The sequence below is a fragment of the Anastrepha ludens genome, chromosome 5 (assembly GCF_028408465.1).
Source record: "Anastrepha ludens isolate Willacy chromosome 5, idAnaLude1.1, whole genome shotgun sequence".
NCBI classification, from domain to species: domain Eukaryota; kingdom Metazoa; phylum Arthropoda; class Insecta; order Diptera; family Tephritidae; genus Anastrepha; species Anastrepha ludens.
In genome coordinates this window covers 43,250,572-43,274,005 of record NC_071501.1, presented here as the reverse complement: position 1 = coordinate 43,274,005, position 23,434 = coordinate 43,250,572, and the positions used below count along the sequence as shown (strand labels likewise).

At 34.7% G+C, this 23,434-nt stretch overlaps 1 protein-coding gene across 1 annotated transcript in view; it reads left to right on the top strand.

Moving 5' to 3' along the window:
- LOC128864510 (LIM/homeobox protein Lhx3) overlaps nucleotides 1-23,434 on the top strand; it is a 32,838-nt gene that overhangs the window by 3,649 nt on the left and 5,755 nt on the right. The window contains exons 2-6 of the mRNA XM_054104209.1: nucleotides 13,809-13,983; nucleotides 20,007-20,209; nucleotides 20,288-20,480; nucleotides 22,158-22,309; nucleotides 22,400-22,591. Coding sequence (XP_053960184.1) covers nucleotides 13,809-13,983; nucleotides 20,007-20,209; nucleotides 20,288-20,480; nucleotides 22,158-22,309; nucleotides 22,400-22,591 — 915 coding nt within the window. The remainder of the gene's footprint in view (nucleotides 1-13,808; nucleotides 13,984-20,006; nucleotides 20,210-20,287; nucleotides 20,481-22,157; nucleotides 22,310-22,399; nucleotides 22,592-23,434) is intronic.

Below are 23,434 nucleotides of genomic sequence, written 5' to 3'. Positions count from 1 at the left end.
TTTACAACTAATGATCCTTCGCTGGAGAGATCCAGCAAAATAATAAGGGAAATAGATATTAGTCTAGCACCTTATTACGAAATTGAAAAGGAGCTTAAAAAAACCACCCACCAAAAACTGATAGCAGATTTTGCAATTATAAAACCAGTAGAAGAACCACAAGGTCCCACAACTAGTTTCTTATCCAATAGCGAAAACTATGTTGAAGCTATTGCTCCCCCAAAACGCCCACGTGCAAAGATCTTTGATGATAATGAAACAGATTAATTACCATATGAAGTTTGAAGAAAAACAATAAAGTTTTTAATAAACCTTTAATTTGTTCTAGTTTGTTTTTAAATGTTTTAATGTGCACATAATTATTTAAATTTTGTTTTTTGAATTTTGAAATATGTATGTACATATGTAGTATTATTCATATCTTGTGTTTTTAATTGTATAAGAAAGTCTGAACTTTAGTATTGAGTTGAAATATATGGGCATCTGTTATTTTGTATGTATTTTATTTAAAAAAAAACCTATTGGGACCCCCAAATTTATATGAAAACTATGTTTTAGATAACGCGGAATTACATAACGCGCAATTCTTCTGGAACGTAACTATCGCGCTATACGAGGGATACCTGTATATTAATTTTTCCTCGAGTTACCGTGCGCAGGAACAGACGTGCAGGCGGGCATAGCTAAATCGACCACTCTTCATTCTAAGCATTTTGATATAATCTGGTCTATATCTATTTCGATTATTTTATTATAATACTCTTGCGCGGCCGCCGTTGCCGAATGATTGGTGCGTGACTACCATTCGGAATTCAGAGAGAGAACGTCGGTTCGAATCTCGAATTTTTCTAATAGCGGCCGCCCATCGGCAGGCAATGGCAAACCTCCGAGTAATGGATGGCGGCCGCCATAGCCGAATGGGTTGGTGCGCGACTACTATTCGGAATTCACAGAGAGAACGTCGGTTCGAATCTCGGTGAAAACACCAAAATTAAGAAAAACATAGTTCATACGGGTAAATGTAAAGTAAAACCTTAACCCTTCGTCCCTACCCAAACCATTAGTAATCCACGGCGCAAATAGTTACTCTTCGAAAAAATCTTAGTTCCTGTCACAAATGTCGCCAGTATATGATACATAAACCGGAATGAAACCAGACAAAATTCAAAATAAAATCAAAACAGAAAAAAATGCTGAATAAATACATACATATATGCATCGCCAGTTATTTGGTACAAAATGTAGTTATAATTTAAACTAAATTTTCGTCTTACATTGTGTGCATTGGCACATTCAGAATAAATTCACATCTATAATCGAGAATGAGTTTGAGTGTTGCCTTACATCACTTCTGATAATGGGGTGCCACACAATATTTTGTGGGTGGATGAGAAAGTTATTAATATTTTTTTCTGCCATTTTTTTCAACTAACCAATTGTTAAGTTATTATGCGTCCAAAGTCATGTCCGAGGGTGACTTCTCGAATAATGATTTGGAAAATCAATTTCAAATGAATCATTTTATGGGTGAATGAGAAAGTTATTAGTCAGGCCTATTATTAATTCCAAAGACGTGGCAACGTCGGAAAAATACTATTATCAATTCTGACGTGGTCACGAAATTCGCCGGCAGTTTCGAAATTTGTGAAATTTGTATTATTTATTCCGAATGAGACACAGATTAGACAGTTTTTCCTGACAAATTTATTCGAGGGAAGACTTCAAATAAAATTAAATAATTAAAACGTGTCATTGATAGCACTTTCAAAGTGAACAAAAATGTGAGCAACATGATTTATTGGCAAATGGCGCATAATTATTAATCTATTTTCTCAGTCATCCACACAAGGCGGCCAATAAGAGAGCTGGATTAACCCTTTTTATACCCTAATTTTGTACTGTATTTATTTTCAGAATTAAAAAATCTTGTTTATCCTTCATAATCTTACATGTTATGTATCACTTCTCTTTCAACGGGAAACGCTCCAAATTTAATATGACAGCAAAGGGTTAATATGGGAATAAAATAATAATGAGGGAATTTAAGTGAATTTATTTAGATATTATTTACAAATCTCGGTTGGACACCAAAATTAAGAAAAAGTTTTTTCTAATAGCGGTCGTCCCTCGGTAGGCAATGGCAAGACTCCGAGTGTATTTCTGCCATGAAAAAGCTCCTCATAAAAATTATCTGCCGTTCGGAGTCGGTTTGAAACTGTAGGTCCCTTCATTTGTGGAACAACATCAAGACGCACGCCAAAAATAGTAGGAGGAGCTCGGCCAAACACCCAAAAATGGTGTACGTACCAATTATATATATATGTATAATAATTTACAAATTATGACGTTGATAGCCACCTCTGCTGGAAATTGAAGAGTACTGACTACTAGGTCTAGTTCCATCACTCCACATTAAGGGATCCCGGTGGTCTAGGGCTCGAAAATTTAGGATATTTTCAGTAATTTTTGTACGATAACAAAATTAAAAACGATATTTAAATTTTTTAGGTTCTTTATTTAACTTCTTTTACATACAAAAATGAAAACAAAAATTTTGTTTTAATTTTAATAACTTTAAAAATGGCGCTGAAGTTGACCCTCCAGAAAAATTGGACCTGGACGATGTTGTCCATTTTGGCTCTTCTATTTATCTAAAACACACAAACCAAAAAAATTATTAATCAGTATGACTGTAGCTATGTCCCGCTACTGGAATACAAAAAATTTACAAAATGGCGCGGTTTTGAATTTGACACTCAAACACCGGGTTTTTTCAGTTTTTTAATAAAAAAATATGAAATAATTTAAATAATAATACGATTACAGTACAGCTTTTGATGCTGTGAACAACATATTAAAATTTCAGACGATTCGCAAAAAGCCGTTTCGAGATAAATAAGTTCAAATTTTAAGGTACAGGAGCGCGCAGACCGCTCTCTACCTAGCTAATGGGCTGTAGAAGCTATAATATTGGGAATTTCCGCATGAAGATTTCACAGTATATTCTTAAGATATTATACCTTCGAAATATCGAAAAACCTAAAAATCGATTTTTGGGACTTCTACATCACCTAGTTCCCTTAATGGCTTGAACCAAGTGCATGCCCCACCCCATTAAGTACTATTTAACCGCAAATTTTTTCGATTTTTACATTCGAGATTGTTATTTTTCAGGATTGAACATTTTTGCAATATCTCAATCCTTTTAGTGGCAGTTAAAACGCGAGTTTCATTATCACTGAAAATTTAGTGGTAGTGGAAAAAAATTGCATTATCCCATTTATTAAAACCTGATACTGAACTAACCGCTTGAAATCAGGTCTTTACGGTGCAAAAAGCATTGATTTTCAGCATTTTGAAGATAAAAATTTTTTGTGAAAATTTTTAGTGACAGTGCAATTGTTTTACTATCACTAAAGGTGTAGTGACAGTGCAATTGTTTTACTATCACTAAAGGTGTAGTGACAGTGCATATTTTCCTTCACGTGTTTTAACTATCACTTAAGAGATAGTGATAGTGAAGCGCTTATTGCACTAATTATATTATATATTTTTATTTTTTTAATATTATTGCTTTATTCAATTACCTATGTTTTTGAAAACAATGATTACTAAATATATCAGCAATTTTCAATGTAAACAAAAATCATCTGAATTCCATTTAAAAAGTCAGTAGCACTAATTCGAACTTAGTTCAAGTAGTTGGCAACACTAACTACGAAATCGTCTGAATTACTAGTAGCACTTTTCTGGGAAAATGGTTCGCAATACATAATAGGGATGAGTATATGTTTCTTTCATGCGCAAGTAACCAAAATTAAGTCATTATGCGTTCCTAAGTTATGTCCGACGGTGACTTTCCAAGTAACGTTTTGGCGAATGCATTTTAAGCGCCAGATAAAATGTGTTGAATAATATCAACATTTGAGGAGCTTGCTCTACCATATTTGGATTTTAGTTATGATCTCTTCTGCTCAAAAAGTAGTTCACTTCAACTTATCGAAAACAACCACTTGATTCCCTTTCATCAATTTGGTTTCAGAAAAAAACCACTCAACAATCAACCCAATTCACCGCGTTGTAAGCACCATCGAAAACGCTATGGAAGAGAAGAAAGTATTTTCCGCCATATTTCTTGACTAAAGCGGATTATAGTTGGAGATCTCAAACAAATTTTATTTTTACTTATACGGCTTTCGTACCTGTATTTAAAATATCAAATGCTTCGTTTTAAAATTAAATTCATATTGCTTGTTAGTATTACTATTTACATACTAAATAGTTGTGATATCATGACGTCTCTGTAAATTGTTCCTTGCATATTGCGTTAATAAAATACAAAAACAAAAGCACATAGAGAGCTTAAACTAATATCACGTAATTAAGATCAGTGATCTAGAGCTCGGGTATTTTCAGGATTTTTTTTACAATAAAAAAAAATTAAAAACTCTGCTTAAATTTTTCAGAATTTTTATTTAACTTATTTTGGATAAAAAAAATTTAAAAAATGTCTTTCTTTTATTTTAATAATTTTAAAAATGGCGCTAAAGTTGACACTCTAAGAATAGGGTTCCTTTTTCAGTTTTTAATAAAAAAAACGAAATAATTAAAATAATAATATAATTCTAGTACGAGCGATAGCCATTGATTTTGTGAACAACATACTAAAATTTCAGGCGATTCGGTTAAATAGTTTTTTTTTTTAACAACACCAAGCCGAAAAAATTCGTTTCGAGATAAATAAGTCCAAATTTTGAGGTACAAGAGCGCGCGGACCGCTCTCCACCTAATTAATGGGCTGTAGAAGCTATAATATTGGGAATTTTCGCATGAAACTTTCACAGTATATTCTTAAGATACTATACTTTCGAAATATCGATAAAACGAAAAATTGATTTTTTGAAATTTCTAGACCACCCTTAAGATACTATCGATAATTGCGAATTAGTATAAACAGAATAAAGTCGCTGAGAGAACCTCGTCGGGCGAAATTTCGCAGTCACGAGCTTTGTCGAGAATAGATTTATTTTTAATTTTGCCACCAAAAACGGCGAAAAAATCAGCTCTTAGTGAACAATGTAAACAAATCTCTTCGCAAACGTTGCTTTACTAGCAGAAATGCCTTTTATCATATATTATAAATGTGATATTTAAAGCTTTGGTAGTTTGAATTAAACGTAAAATTTGGAGATTATCTTTTCGCTTTGGCGCGGATTTCGTTTTGGTTTTGTTTAATTGAGCGAAATGTTGCGACGAATATCACCCGATGGCATCGGTCCGCTCGACAAAGTTCGCTCAGTAATTTGATTCTGTTTATATAATACTATACTCTGCTATACTTATTAGAAACTTGGTTAAGATTGACGGGAGCGCAAGTTTCTTTGTTGTGTGCTTATATTTGTGTTAATTCCAATTAATTAGTTCAAATTATTAGAGTTTGAAATATAAAATATATGTACATACATATGTATGATGTGCAATGGATTTGTTTCAATTTTTTTCTCTAACAGCTAATACATACATATGTCGAACGCCGGCAACGTCGTGAATTTCTTCGAACGAACTTCTTCGTCGCTTTGGTTGTGTACAATCTCATACACTGTAGTGTGATTTGTTTTTGACAGCGAACTTTTCTCCAACGAGATTCTGGTTACACTTTCCTAACAAACTGATAAGTCGTTTCCCCATGGCATATCCAGGTCACCCGATCCGACCCCTATGAACTTTTTTTTTTGTGCGAGTACCTCAAAAATAAATTCTATGAAACAAATCCAGCGACCATCTCAGCCATTGGCGCGGAGTACATAGACTAGAGTCCAATATTGCATCCGACGCAACGGTCAATATTTAGAGAAATAAATTTTAATTCCTCATTCTACCACCGGACACCTTGTTATAGCAAACTTGATTCTGTTTCGCCTCACAAAATTGATGATGAGTTCACAAAGGTTACCCGTTATGTATACGGCCTTAAAGAATATGACCACATCACCTTGTGGAGAACTAATATTCATGGATGCAGAATTTCTGATTATCTGGCGGCAGAAAATGCTATATTCTTGTACAAACACATAGAATATCATCATCATCAGGCAGAGTTCCAGCTCGTGGTGAGCTTTAGCTTCATTCACAATTTTCTTCCAGGCGTCACGATTTTTGGCTGTTTCCCTCCAGTTGTTGACGTGCATCCTTTTCAGGTCAATGATGACTTAGTCTACCCAGTGCACTTTTGGGCGTCCTTGAGCTTTCAAAACCAACGGATTATAAGTGGGCAAGGTTTTTTGCGGGTGGTCATTGTTCCTGCGTTAAATTTAACCCAACCAACGTATGCTTTGTGATTTAGTGTTTTTAATAACATCTGAATGACACAGCCCAAACCCAATCAGCGCAAAATATGCCATTTTGATACACCAATTATAGAACCACTGGTTTTTATTCATTATTTTATTTTATTCAAGTTAATAATTTTTAATTTAACCATCGAGAATGAGAATTCCCCCAGTATTATGGGCACCCTGACTTGGGCACTCACACATATACGGAGAGGAGCTTCTACATGTATCGTTGTACGGCCACTCCACCTTTCTGTCATGGCCTCCCAAAGGCCAGCGGACGATTATTGTTGACATAATTCCGAATATGTCGACTCGTGGCTTTCTTAACAATTCGTCAGTTCTGAATTTGTTGAAACTGGGCCAAGTTTGTTTAGTTATTTTGCAGGTATCCGTGTTAGTCCATCTGTTAACGGCCTGCTTCTGGAATACAAAGAAGATCTCCCGTTTGCGCACGCCTTGGGGACAGCCTATTTGCATAAGGACAACAGCTCGTCTTTGTACCGTTTTCTATATGTGTCATGACTTTCCCGGAGTGGTCCAAAGATCTTTCGGAGTATTTTACGTTCGAATATTTTTAGGCATTGCTAATCTATGTGGGTAAGTGTTCATGATTCGCATCCATAAATAAGAACGGGGCGTATTACGACTTATAGAATATAAAACTCCAGGTTATCTATATGGGAAATTAAAACTAACAAGGTCCAGCAGGCATTAAGAGCTGATTGCTCCTAAATATTCTTACTTGTCCGCATGAAGACTTTTCTTCATTAATGCTGTGAGGCTCCGAAACTCCATTTCAGTATCTGTTAAGACTACTATGAATAGTTTCCAGAAAGGTGTCCATAATTATTTTAATTCTTCAAATTGAATGGGATTTCGGTTTGACTGCCTTCGATCTATTTGTTTACTTTTTCACAACTTTGTAATCAACTTCCTCTTTTTAACACTTGCCTTGAAGTCTCAAATGTAATTATAAAAAGCTATGTAAAAATGCATATTTAGACTTACAGCCTTTATATATCTTACTGTTAATTTTAAGTTTACATTCTGTTGTACTAGAACTAAATTTTTAAATTTTGTAACTTCCGTTCTGTATACGTATTATAAAATATTTATAAAATAAAAGAATGATACATCGGCATGTATAATGAAGATGCTTAAATGTCATTGTCAATGTCATCATTAGTGAATAATTCCTAGACGGTACCTTTTTTCTGACCTCTTTGACATGTTTCAAGTAGACAAATGTACAAAGTTACACGACAGAACAACGCAACAGCAAGACTATATCCAGTCTGTGCGGTTTAGGAACCATATTAGTCTGTTGACGTCTAAGCCAGACGGTTGTTCGAGACTCTCGAACAGCGGTTTGCCCAGGGTTATAAGGCTATTCCCCTTTAGAGGTTGTTGTAGCCGAATCCAGTGCCTGGATTGCAACTTGGCTATCCGAACGTATAGTGATATTGCCCGTAAAAGAGAAATATGTGATTAGCAGCCTACAAGCTTTCCCAATTGCCAGTACTTCCGACTGGAAGACACTGCTGGTATTAGGGAGACGCACAGATTTTTCAATTACAAGTCTATGATATAAAATATACGATAAAATTGGTCGTATAACCTTCTCATACAACTATAATGTATGCTTAGGTTGAAGATCCCTTCTTCTTCAAAGCATACGTTTACAGGCATATAAAGCAATTTCTGCTTTCCTTACCCGTTCTTCGACGTTTATGTGTATACGTATATAATAATATATATTTATATTTAGAAATAACAATAACGAAAAAATCTAGCGCAAGAAGAAAAAAGCTTTGTTATTATCAAAGGCATAGAGAAAATCATGTCAAACGCAGCATCGTCTCTTTGACGCATACGTTGGGAGTATCAAATAGAAGACTAACAAATTAGAATGCAATAGATGCTCTCTTTATACTATGTACCTATATATGATTATGAATTTTATTCACTGCAAATATTTTTTGTATGCTGCAAAACAGCATCAAAGAAAGCATTAAAGTTTTTATTTATTATTTCGTTTGAGCGTTTTTGTGTGGGATTTTTGATAGACACGAATGCTGAAATTCGCTCTGTTTGTACTATGAAGTGTTTGCGTTGTGAAACAAGAATTACAAATATAAATTATAAGTTAAAAAAATGCCATGACAGCAAAGAGAGGAAGGCGCTCTTATGGGTATGAGTGTGCTAATGTATTTGAATTAAAAATAAAAACAGGCATGGCAGCATAGAAAGTGCTCTTATCTATTTGTGCGTTGCGGTTGATCAATTCTTTTAAATGAGTGTGTGTGTGTGTTAGATGTCCATGACTATGCCTATAGGATTTTAAAAGCCCTATAACTCTTTTCCTAAAAAACGGATGCAATTTTTTTCCGGAACGTACACTGCATAAAATTAGTTTGATGCAATATTCTGCATTGAAAATACTGTTTTGTGAAATTCTACTTGATAAAATTATTTGTTGCGAAATGATGTATTTCAAAATTCTGGACGGCCAAATTAAAACAATTAAATTTGGAGATGGGTGTCGTACTGGTCGAAATTAATTTCTGTTGAAAGAGATAAACAAGATTTATTAATTATAAACATTAAATAAATACAGTATAAAATGAGTATGGTTCTTTGCTGTGGTGGCTGACAAACGACCGCAAAGGGTTAAAACAACTAGTGCTAATTCCAAAAGCGGATCAATTCGCAAAAAATTTAATTGTATGCTAATTTCTCTTGTATCTTATATCATATTTCTTTATTATAAGAAATATGTGCATATGTTGAGTTTTTAATGAATACTAGTTTTTTCCTAAAAACATAACAGATACATGTTTTTGCAATACTTAAAAATTACAGAACTATGGCTCAAAATAAAATTGTGAGCAGAATTTTAAATTTAGAATCAGAAATTAAATTCAGAATTAGAAATTTATTCTGGGAGGATATTAGTTGTAAATTATTTTATTGTATATTTTAAGCATTTTGAAAGTACAGAATTATGATCCAAAGTAATTTAGGCTGTTTGGAGTTTGTTTCACATTTTTTCTCGAATTATAACATAAAAATGTTTTTAAAGCAAAATTTAGGACCGTTTCCACTCGAGGGTGTTTTTAAAGCTTGAGAACTTAAAATGATAATACGAATCAGAATATACCATAAAATTGCATGGTATCTTTTGAATATGATATATCCGCCGCAGCTACGAGTTACATAGTCCATTCGATCGGTCCAATTTTTGACTAAATTTCCAATAAATCTGGACGTATGGCGGCAATGGTGGCTTGAATATTGCAATAAATCGATTATTAACCGCACTGTATGGAAAGTTGCACCGTATTGTTGCACCAAATGTCGTCGATATTTAGCTGATTGATTTTTGGAAACAAAAATTCAGTCAACATGGCTCGATAACGCTCGCCTTTCACCATAACGGTAGCTTCTTCCTCATTTCGATAGAAATGAACTTCGCGAACAGATTTATTCTTTTCAAAGCAAATTTCTACAATTCAGAAGCGTTTTTCTGGCGTTAAACGATTCATGATGACTTGCCAAGACTTTTTTTTTTGTCGGGACAACTAGCAAATGCAGCACTCAGACATTAATTAAGTCCATTGTACTACACTTGGATTCCCTTTTAATTTTCTTTAAATCTACCCGATCTCCGAAGAAATCTGAGTAGATCTTGTGATGCCAAGGAGCCTAGATGGTCGCTTCTTAACAAATCAGTGCCAAAGACCTCAAACCTGATTCGAGCGAAGGCGGGGCAGACGCACAGGAAGTGGTCCGCCGTCTCATCCTCCTCTTCACAAGCTGGGCAGAGTGCACTGTCTGAGATGCCTAACCTTTCCATGTGCTTCGCCCACAGAAAGTGGCCCGTCAAAACTAACTGAACAAAAATTTTAGGACAGTTTACGTTCTCAATTGCCAAATCGTAGGTATCGATATCGAAAGTTCTCATGCAGCTAAAAAAACTCCCGATTTTATCGGAAAAAAGTTTTTGGAAGCTGACTTTATGTTTTAAAAATCTATGTATCGTTCAAATTGCGAATTCCCCCAATTGGAGAAAAGTACATACAGTGATTTACGATAATATGCTTCAACGCTTAGTGTTTCAGATATCGAAAAACTGAAGATGAGAAAACGTGAAGACATTTATTTTAACTTCCTTGATTGCATTTTTTAATTCTTTTATCGGGCCAAGTGTGATGAAAAAGGGCATACTTTATTGGTATGACAATTTCGGGCATGTCCAAGTCCAAGGATACTAGGGAGAAATTTTATATTAATTTGCAAAACGAAATTAGAAAAATGCAATCCCAAGAATATGTACTAATTTTAGGAGATTTGAATGCGCGAGTCGGTGATGAACCTGTACCTGGAATTAAGCAACGCATCAACGAAAATGGAGAGCTCTTAGTAAATTTCTGCTCTCAAAATATTTTTAGAATAAATAACACATTTTCCCCCACGATTTTAAATACAAATTCACTTTTGGCAACGCACATGGACAACAATCTATGATTGACTATGTAATATTAAGCAGGCATTTTGTGCCATGTCATATACAGGTATTCCTTGTATAACGCGGTCTTATACAACGCGGTTTCGATATAACGCGATTTGGAAAAATTAGGTTTCAGTACAACGCGAAATTTAGGCTTATATAATATAACGCGAAGGGGAAAATACATAATTATAAAATCTGGTAACACTAATTTGCGTACCACATATTTATAATATGTAATGTATTTTTAATGTAAACCGGGAATTACCCTTTTTTGCCTTAGATAGATAGAATAGATATTAATCTAGCACCTTATTACGAAATTGAAAAGGAGCTTAAAAAAACCACCCACCAAAACCTGATAACAGATTTTGCAATTATAAAACCAGTAGAAGAACCACAAGGTCCCACAACTAGTTTCTTATCCAATAGCGAAAACTATTTTGAAGAAATATCTTCTGACGAAGCTATTGCTCCCCCAAAACGCCCACGTGCAAAGATCTTTGAAGACAGTGAAACAGATTAATTACCATATGAAGTTTGAAGAATAACAATAAAGTTTTTAATAAACCTTTAACTTGTTTTAGTTTGTTTTTAAATTTTTTGTTTTGTGTTTTTAATTGTATAAGAAAGTCTGAACTTTAGTATTGAGTTCAAATATATGTGCATCTGTTATTTTGTATGTATTTTATTTAAAAAAAACCTATTGGAACATAACCCCCAAATTTATATGAAAACTATGTTTTAGATAACGCGGAATTACATAACGGGCAATTCTTCTGGAACGTAACTATCGCGTTATACGAGGGATACCTGTATATATTAGACATTCGAACGCTGAACTCAGCCAATATTAACAGTGACCACAAACGAGTGTTAGCCAAAATTCGTTTGAATTTCAAATTTTCTCCAAAAGCAAAACCAATCAGAATAGAAAAATATAACACGGAACCTTTTGAAGACGAAACTACGCGATTTCTATATGAAACAAGATTGCGAAACAAAATTCGTATAAATTCAATAAGTGAAGAAGATAATGCGAATGAATCATGGGAAAAGTTAAAAACAAACATACTAAGTGCAGCCAACGAAGCATTAGAAAAACGCACTATATTAACACCGAATAATCGTGCTAATAAAGCCTTGGTTCACTGATGAAAACTTTAGCATTACAAAAAAGGAAGGCTTTTTTAGAATATAAAGCAACGAAAACACAGGAAAATAAGGACAAAAATATTGCAGAGAGAAATTTGTGTAACGCCAAAATAAGAAACCTTAAAGAATCATATTGGGAAAATTTTACGAAAAATATGGAGTATGATCTATAAGGAGCTCAGAAAAAGATGTGGAGACTGCTACGTAACAGAAAAATGGAAATACAAGAAACAGTAAAAATGAATCCTATTAGCAATGCCGAGTGGACCAACTACTTTCATCAACTATATCACGAAGCACCTGGCGTGCATATAAGTTTACCATAAACTACAAATGCGTCCCGTACAGAGGTTAATATAGATGAAGTTAATGATGCTATTATTGTATTAAGATAAAAAATAGAAAGGCACTAGGTGAAGATCTTATAACAAATAAAATGCTTAAATATGACGGTAAAAAATTACACCAGGAAATAACAAATTTATTCAATATCGTAATTAAAACCGGCGAAATCCCACAAGGATGGAAAACCAGTATTACGTTACCCATATTTAAAAAAGGTGACAAAAAAGATCCACAAAATTATCGAGGTATATCATTGCTTCAATCAACGCAAACTTCAATTAGGCAAACTAAACTCGTACTTGAACACACAGGAGGAACAACAAGGTTTTCGAGTAAATAGATCCACTGTAGATGCAATATATATCATTCAACAGATAGTGGAAAAGTCAATTGAATTTAATGTACCAGCATATATGTGCTTTGTTGACTTAACAAAAACATTCGACCGAATTAAACTGCAAGATGTTTTAAACAACTTGACCAAACAAGGTGTACCAGCAGACATTTTACCGTTATTAAAAACCTGAACTGTGATTGCAAAACAAAAATAAAAGTAGGTGGAAAATATATCAACGAAGTTCCATGCGCAAGTGGAATATGACAAGGAGACTCGCTAAGCCCAATACTCTTCAATACAATAATGGAATAATAATAATGAAATAATAAACTTGGAATGATCACGTTTCTAGAGCTAGTGACGACAGAATTATCCAAATAACGAGGGACTATATACCACATGGAAAGCGTGGACCTGGAAGACCACCAAAGAGATGGCGCGAAGATGGATTTCGACATCAGCGGAAGGACAATAACATTTCGTCATTTTGAATTTTAATAATACTTTGTAATTTATAACTATGTAATTGTGTGAAGAAAAACAGGTGAAAACCTATAATAAAAGAGTAAGAAGAAAAGAAGACTATTTCGCAAGTTGTATGAATCCCGAATTCCCCCCACGCCTCTTTGCATCAGCGAATTGAAATGTATGAAGTACTTTTACATGAAAGTTGGCCAAATAGCAGATTTGCTTCATGGCCTTCGAATAATGCGAAGTTCTATTTGATAGCGCTTAGCCGGCATTTGCAATCCATTTTCTAGCGTCGTTGTGGATGTCTTTAAGAATTTTGCCATTTTCCAACGATAATTGTAAATTTTAGATAAAATAATTTAATAATTTATTTCCAGCGTCTGCGCTTTCTTATTAATTATTCTGAAAGAGTCTAAATACACCATTTGACCATAAAAGCTTTCAAAGTAAATCGAAGCAAAGCAAGCTTCCTTTGTACCTACACCATAAGACATTTTATTTTAAAACACTAACTTAAAATGTTGCTAACAGATTCCCCAATCATGACAAGTACAGTTACAACACTTCAAAACTCGATACTAGATTTTTACTTAATCATAAATTTATTTACAAGTAAGTAAAAATTTAAAAATTGAATTTATGTTTGTCTTTTCAGCTACTATACCCAAATGCGGAGGCTGTCATGAACTTATATTAGACCGATTTATATTGAAAGTGTTAGAGCGAACATGGCATGCGAAATGTTTGCAATGCAGCGAATGCCATACCCAACTAAATGATAAATGCTTCTCCCGAAATGGTCAGCTTTTCTGCAAAGAGGACTTTTTTAAGTAAGTTAAGCTACAAAACTACTATCTAAGAATAAATGCCTCATAAATTAAGCAGAGAAAATATGTATGTATGTTTTAGTTTTTTGTTTTGCTTGTTGGACTTAAAAAGTATAGGAAAATTCAATGCGACATTTGAAAAAGGTGCAGGAACAAAAAATAGAAGCAACACTTTGGCTGTTTTGAAGTTATATTTTATTCGTATAAAATCAGGTCATAAGAAAATTTATAGAATCTAAATTAAACGTGACATTTAACGACTTACCAAAAGAGATGAAAGTTAAGGGGGTACATACGTCAGGCAGCGCCAAAAAAGCGCTAAAAGAAAACCTGTTTTTAGAAGGGAAAACAATAGAAATAAATATAAAAAAGTTTTATACATTGTTTACTAGTACTTAAACCTTATAAAAAAATTTATTTTAATTTTTCTTTACAAAAATTAGTATATAAAAAATCACGTGACCCAAAGTACAACGGAAAAAAATTTGCTCCACGGCTGCATAATTTCTCCTTGAAATGTTGATGGATCTGTAAAAAGTAAAAAACGTCTTGTAAAATAAAGTTGTAGTTAAAGTCTGTCGAGGCGGATTTTGGAATTTCGAAAATTTATTTTCAATTTACGGCATTTGAAAAAAAGTATGCGTTTTACTTCATAAATGTCACACTTTAATTATGTTTATAAAATTTATAAAATAAAATAAAAATACCAAAAATCAGATCTATAGAGAAAACACTTTCGAATATGTTACAAAAAAAGCACATCAAAAGATATTAAAAACTGTATGAGTTATCATGCAGACCGTGCCGGAAAAAGTTGTTGTATGTAACTCCTTAAATTAATTGTTCAATAATATTTTGATGAAAAACTCCTATGGATATCCCCATAAATCGATCTGACCAAGAATTGTCATTCCAGCACGTTTCCCAAACATTTAGAGAGGCTTATGCAGTTGCAATACCCATAACAAAGACCAAATAAAACGGGAATCGCTACACGAACTAAAGGATCTTTCGGGGATAGAAATTAACTGATACTGTTTCAAGAATTAAAAAAATCGGATGCTTATTTGAAAGAGATGTAACAGATTTGGAAAAATAAATAATAATTTTTAAATTTATAAATTGAAATCTTCAATTTGATCACAATGTAGGTAGGTTTTAAAAAAGACTTGCTCGCCACTTTACAATATCTTTTAAAGCCTAAAGACTAGTACTAACTGCACAGCAGTGAAATTTCGCCAGGCACATGCATTTGACTTGCTGCTAGCAACATTGAACGGCAAATGAAAAGAAACGTCAAATTTATGAGCATCGCCCCAGAAGCAATTGACCAATTTTGGTAGGAAACGTTTTTTTTTACTCATTGTCTTCGAAGTATGTGAATTCAAGCACTTCAATCAATCGTAAACGATTTGCCAGTTTTCGTACAATTTCAAATGACATGTGCATTTTAAATAGGTGTGAAAAAAAAATATTGCGCGGTGTTTTCAGGACTGAACTGACTATTATTTTGCTATCAGATACATAAGAAATTTCACGCATATTTCACGGCAAAGCAATTTATATGTAATTTGAAAGCCATGTCACGTGAAATGCGAATTTAGTACTTAAGGCATTACAAGAAAAGGACAAGCAATATATTAAATATTGGGATAGGGGAGCGCAAATCAAAAAGATTTATAAAATTTCCGACAAAATGCCAAATAAAAATTGGAAAACAGCAAATCAATTTCCTACAAAATCATGACTTCTATGGTATTCGATAGAAGTTTTGATTATTTTGATTATTTAATTAAACCCATGTCATGATTATTTGCAGTTCTATTATTCAATTCTACCCACATATCATAAAAACTGGAATAGACATAAGTGGTGTTAGACATAAGTTTCTATCGATGATATAAAACATGGACTATGATATATTTTCTTCCAAATTGGAAAAATTTGTTCAAACTTTCTTCTTAGCAAACCGTTATATACTACAATAGGGGACATAAATCTATGCTCCCAATATTTTTATATACATATAAGTTTGGGGAAAAAGAAATAAATTATTTTTAGGATAGATGGCTGTAGTGATCGATATCTCGTAAAGTATCGATCAAACAATTTAAATTTTATGCTTGTTGTCAATTGGCATTTCGCACTAAAAAATTCGTTTGCGGTTTTTTGTTTGTTGAATTCAGTTGTGAGTTACAAGGTGTTAAGTTGGGTTAGTTTAGGTTTTTGTGGCAGTCGATTTGAAATACCCAACATCATGGAACCATTTAGGCACTCTTATGAAGCCTAGGATAGGTTTTATCCCAACAGCGGATAGATCCGTAAGAGAGTCAAAATACATAACATTTTCCTAACATCCTTGCTCTACTCCTAGCTAAGACTGGACAGTTACAGAGGAAGTATTCTACTGTTTCTTCGTCTTCGTCGGCTCTACAACTTCTGCCGTATTCATGAGAAAATTCACCTAATCTTCTTACTGTTTTATAAAATCAAGTATACGCAGTGGATACCTCTACTTACGTCACCCCTTTGAATTGTTGAGAAAATGAAAAACTGACTATGCAGCATCACTAATTATATAAAATTTATATTTGTACCTGCAAATGAAATATCGAGGATAAAAAAAATTATAAAATAAAAAAAATATTTACTGTCGCATAGTGTTATATATCAAAGATCAAACCTGCATAACTTTATTTGTTCATTAATATCTATTTTGTCCCATTCAAAGTAATCCCCATGAGATATTATGCACTTGTGCCAACGTTTTTTCCAATCTTCGAAGCACTTCAAAAATCATTTTTTTTTATCTTGTTCAGCTCCTCCTTCGATGTCCATCGAAGCGTAGCGTAGTCCTTTCATGGGCCTCTTCAGTTTCAGGAACAAGAAAAAGTCACAGGGGGGCATATCTGGGGAATACGGTGGCTGTGTGTTGTTTTTGGCCAAAAATTCGCGCACAAGCAACGATGTGTGAGCAGGGGCATTATCGTGATACAAGAGCCAATTTTTGTGATTCCACAAATCCGGGAGTTTCCGGTGGATTGTTTCGCGCAATTTGCGCATAACTTGCAGGTAATATTCCTTATTGACCTTTTTACCCTGTGACAAGAACTCATGATGCACAACGCCCCTGCAATCGAAGAAAACGGTAAGCAAAACTTTTACATTCGACCGAACTTGGCGCGCTTTTTTCGGTATTGGTTCGTGCGGCAGCTTCCATTGAGATGATTGAGCTTTGGTTACCACGTCATAACCATAAACCCACACCAAGCCCACTTTCTTCACTTTTTGTTTTTTGTCTGTTGTCGAAGTCCTCGGGCGTCCGGCCCGTCACATCTTTTCGTCCTTCTGAAAACATTTTGCACCACCGATAAACGTTGCTCTGGTACAAAGTAGCTTCTCCGTATGACACAGTCAACATTCGGAATGCATCCGCGCACTTAATTTCGTTTTTCGCACAAAATTTGATACAGCCGAAACACGTGCAAGCAAAGCAACTGTCAACAATTAAATAATTAAACATTCAAAAGGGCCGAACTCGTCGGTATGGGTGAGAGACTTGAGTACCAACATATCGCCACAAAAAAATTGAGATTCGAATATACGTTACCTGCGAAAATTCAAAATTTGCGATACTTTTTAAACACACCTCGTACATTAACATCACTTTTCCATTAAACTGATTCAGCTTCACCGAACGATAAATTCGGCTTTGTCTTGCTTTAGAGAGATATATTTTTAGACCCTGTCCAACAAAGTCGTCAAAGTTTTTAACTTCGGTATACTGTTGCACCCATTTATTTATATTATAAATGTCTTCGACTTCTTCAAATATTTTGCTGCAGATACAAGTGGGATAGGGTGTACACATATGAGTACTGCTTCAAATTGTTTTCCATGCGCGGAGCTCATTTTCCTAAAAACAACGTACGCTTTCTAAATTTCTCACAAAACTAACAAACGCGTATTGCGATAAGGATACGCCTATTTAGAAGGATTTAAATTTATTTCATAACGGAATTCTAAGTTTGAATTTCATCGGTCATGCTTCCATTAGACAGACTGTATGTATATATGTATATATATTATTCGTTACTGCTATTGTTATTGTTATTGTTATTGTTATTCTAACAGCATAAACATGTTGTTGCAGTTAGAGTTTTTGGCCGGATACAAATCCGACTTGTTCCGGTGTGGTAGAATCAACTCCCGTGTCAACGTGTACATCTTTGCTTTCATCTTGTGAGGTCTGTCTTGATACACAGCTTCATGCAACGAGCCAAATTCCAGAATCCGTACTCAGAGATTTATATCCTATCTTTTCGACGTCACTTATTCGAAAGAATTCGAACTTATACGTTTAATTATAGGCATAGTGAATTTGACAGTATTAATCATTCTTTCATTTTTTTTACAGCCCTTTATTTTCTTTTTATTCTATTCTCAATGTTTATATCAACCTAACTTTTCATTTTTGTTTATAATAGTTCGCTATTTTGACATCTTCCACGCGATTCTGAGAAGGAGATCAGCTAAAATCGTCCCAGTTTTCCACTTTAATCTACGTAATATTAGCTTTCATTCAAGATTCAATAGTACATTTCCACGGCAGCGTCATCTGTAATTCGTTCTCCAATTACGAACGTAACTCCCATAAAAAATTTTCAGAGCAATTTACCTCATAGGTTTTGCATTGAGAATCAACCAAATGTCCAGGTTTTTTGGGGGCAAAAACTAAATACTCACAGAGGCAGTGAATAACCGCGATTATTGCGCGTTTGACCCATTTTAAACGCATCTTCACCAGAAGACCAAAGGTGGCTTTTGGTTCTAAGATATACACATTCATAACTCCCTTCTTTTGTTTTTTCACAGGAACATCAAGTTTTTCACATTAGTGTGTTCTTGAGAAATAGTATCATCCGATCTGTGAGTAATCTGCATCATATTTGAAAATACTGTAAGGCCTCGTTTTATGGTGGATACGTTCTACAGAAAAGCACATATAAAAAACTCGCATAAAAAAGACTTCACTTGCCTTGAAAATGTACGTTCCTTAATTTTCTAAAATCGCATAAAACCAAATCAACGAGTTAAAATTAACTTACAACCGCATAAAAAAGTTTGTAGAAATGAAAAGAAATAGGCTGCTTAATAAATGATTTTTTAATTCATTTTTTTTATTGAAAAATAATGTAGTTTTACATTTTTACTCATATCATTCACTATTTACGAAGTGGTTCCAAATCACTTTCATCGTCAGAAGAGGCTGTCTCTGCAATAGATATTTGCGGAAAAGGCGATGGGTTAATGGATGAATGAGTGAAAAATAGTGCACTTTTTGCGTTCCACGATTTCTGAAGACTATCTATGCACGAGCTTCAAAATCGCATAAAACGAAATCTTACAGTACACGCCTCGGTATTGGCAGTTCTCTAATAGATGCTTACAATTGCTAAAAATAACAATAAAATAACGCGTTTATCTCAAATCCTCATCATTCTCTCCCTAGCTAATTCGTCATCTCTCTCTAATGAGATGTTTATTGATTAACCCGCCGACCTTAAGCTCAGCTTACAAAGTTTTACCATATTAAATGATCCTCTCTTGAAATGGTTTCTTAGTAGTTTCTTTTATTTAAAGACATATTCGGGTTAAATACGATACGTTTGCGCTGCGTTACATGGCTGAAGTCTTCAAAGAAAACTTTCTGCAAAACTCATCGGTGACCTTGTTACGGGGGATATTTCAATGTAGCACTGAAGTCAATTAAGAACTATATCAGAAACACTGCACCAAAAAATTGTTTACATCGAAGATCTCGAGTCATTTTCAGTACACAATATTGCAGAGAACAGCACTCAGTTTACTTCTTAACTTCCATGGCATTGTCAGAACAGTTACCAAACATCATTTAGAGTATTGTTCATTTATATATTTAAAAAACAGAAGCAATTTATTTACGGCAAACCACAATAAGTAGCACTAATTAAAACTTCTGCTTTTCCAATGTTCGGGCCTACTAGACGATATGGAACAAAGTGTTCCGCATGTGATATGGGAATTCCGCCAACGCAAGTGGTTCGGAGAGCGCAAGACAACGTCTATCACTTACAATGTTTTCTATGTACAATATGCTCTCGAACACTAAACACCGGTGATGAGTTCTACCTTATGGAAGATAGGAAGCTTATATGTAAGCGTGATTATGAAGAGGCGAAGGCGAAAGGTGGGTGTGTGCTCAATAAACTTAGTATAAAAAATTACTAAAATATGTTTATGCTAAATTTTGCTTTCTTTATTGCAGGACTCTACCTGGATGGCTCATTGGATGGCGATCAACCCAATAAACGACCTCGTACAACAATAACGGCAAAACAATTAGAAACGCTGAAAACAGCCTACAATAATAGTCCTAAGCCTGCACGACATGTACGAGAGCAACTATCACAAGATACTGGACTGGACATGCGAGTCGTCCAAGTTTGGTTTCAAAATAGGTATGTACGCACAGTTAGATTAGGAAATGCTATGAGTATGCGAGAACCTATACTACCACTCGTAGAAAGTTTTCTAATATTCAGTATTCGTGCCTGTGGAAAACTAATAATAAATGCTCATCAGTAGATAATAAACTTATGGTTATTTGGTCGTGCCTAGGCAACTTATTCCTTCTCTCAACGTCACTTAGGTTAGGTTAGGTTGAATTGGTTGACTTGCAGTCACGCGTATACCGTTTGGGTCCATAGCGATACCAAATGGAGTTCATTAATTAGGCGTTTTGAAATAATCCACCCGTGTGGTGTTTCTGTTGCGAATTTGAAAAGACATTTCAACTCCACTTGGGAGACACTGAATTATTTCGCAGGCAGCTTGGCTGTCTTATGGGACATTGTCATCATCCAATCTTCTGCACCTTACATTAGAACGGGCATGGTGAGAGCCTTATAGAGTGTTATTTTTGTTCGTCGAGAAAGGACTTTACTTTTCAAGTGCCTACTTAGTTCAAAATAGCACTTGTTGGTAAAAGAGATTATCCGTTGGATTTCAAGGCAGACACTATTATCGGTGTTATCAATATCATCGGCAGACGCCAAAAATTATACGCTCTTATAAAAATTTGTATTCGGCGGCTCGCACGATCTTTTCCAGCAACAGGTTAAAGAAGTCACACGAGAGAGAGAGCCACTCTGTTTGGTATCAAAGGACTCGGACAGTTCCTTCGATAGGCAACTCATTTTCGTGCAGTCAAATGCAGCTTTAAAAGCGACAAAAAGATGGTCTGTGTCGATTCTCCTTTCATGGGTCTTTTCCAAATCTTCACGTATTGTCACCTGAACTACCTTAGTTGGCCTCGGTAGTCTAGCGTAAGTGCACTAGCCTGCCATCTCAGAGGTCGTGGACTCGAGTCCCACCTCGGTCCTCGCACTTTTCTCAATTTACCTACTTTCCCTGTTTCTAAAAAACAACCCCAAAAACTTATCCTTTCCATCCTTACTCCCGCACAATAGTCTGCGCATTATTTGCACTGCGACTGCTAAAACAAGCAAAAAACAAATAAAAACCCACCGTTACACATTGCGTAAGTGGCGCCAGCAAGAGGAAGGGGCGTCCGCGGTTATAGCGCAGACACACGGAATTTAGCGAAGTCCTCAACCATCTGTGCGATCCTTCTGCCACAAAAATGTTAAACACAGATGGCACTCTAAACAGTTAGTAGGCGTTGTTCCTAAGCAACGACAGGTTGGCATTCCCACTACTTAGGACTGGTAGCGGCAGGCTAATCACCTACCCTGTCAGAAATCAAAACAGATTAACGAAATCAACGTAAGACTGAGTCTTGTCAGAACCTTAGTCAGAAACTTAATGAGAATCCTGTCAGAGTTTTTTCAAACTGGCATAACTTTAGTTTCATCTGAGGCTGATGTATGTTCATAGCACGATCGTTTCCATATATTGGAATTCCTTAGTGTAAGCGATCAAATAGCGATTTTTCGTTGAAAAAAGACTTGTGGAGATGAAAAATCAAATTCAACTATTGTATATTCCTGAGATGCTGAAGCTTCTTACTTATTCATTAAAAATACTTGTCTGCATGAAAAACTTTTCTCCTATGTGTTATACATTTTTTTTTTGCTTGGATTATACAAATGTACTTAAAAAAATTATCTCATTAGGAGAGCGAAGGAGAAACGACTGAAGAAAGATGCTGGCCGAACACGATGGAGCCAATATTTTAGATCAATGAAGGGAAGCTGCTCTCCGCGAACGGAAAAATTCCTCGACAAGGACGAGTTAAAAGTAGACTACGACAGTTTTAGTCATCAAGGTTAGTATTTAAATATATTCACATTTATACCAAATAGTTCTATAAACCACAATTGTTGATACGTTAAAATTAATTGGCTCTTTTTCGCAGATTTAAGTAACGATAGCTACAGTACGGTCAATCTAGGTTTAGATGAAGGTGCTTCACCACATAGTATAAGAGGATCATATTTGCACGGTAGTTCCAGTCCACCGCAATACCCAACTAGTCGATCACCACCGCCGGTGGGGCACAACCACTCGTTTGGTTCATATCCCGATAACATCGTTTATACAAATATAGGTAAACAAAAATTTGAATATACTGTGCGAATCCATGTCAAGTGATCCAAGCATTTTGGGCATTGTGTAAATTTTTCTAAAAAGAAGTAAACTGGACAAAATATATTTTTTCGAAAAAACATTCCCGCCCCTCGAAGTTTTTTTCTAGCTTGCTATTAAAAGGTGAAACTGTGGTCAGGAGTCCCTGAAAATTTCATAATGAGATTCTCATTACTTTTCGAGTTATTTTCAAATGCGTACGTAATCAATTAAAAGAAAATAAAAAAAAACTATACATATAACTGTTAAAAAGAACCGAAAACATTTCACTTTAAAAAACTCTATACCACAATTTCGACATTGATTAAATCTCAAAATTAAAAAAAGCTTACAAATAAATCAATTTTGAAAAGAATTGACAGTGGCCAAATACTTGGATCACTTGACAGAGAATCGCTCTAATGTAATACATTTTTTTCCTTGTTCCTCCTCTCGGGAGCATAGGGCCTCGACAAGACTAAGTCTTGCGTTATTTTCGTTAATCTGTTTTTGATTTCTAACAGGGTAGGTCATTAGCCTACATATCACCTTTTTAAAAGTAAATCATCTTCATGAATTTCTTAACATGTTACTTTCATTCCTTTGTGTACGGATACTTTTTCTGGCAAGTGTATCTAGTTACAATAGTTAGGGAACAAGAACAAGAACTGCTACATATTTCTCAATAAATTTAGTTTTTTTCGTAATTCTTTGAACATTTTTAAATAGACACAGATCCAGCAAGAAGCTGAAAATATAACTTCAAATCGCGGTTTATTCAGATTTCTGTAGCCAAAAAAACAGAAAAGAATGAAAACTTATTATG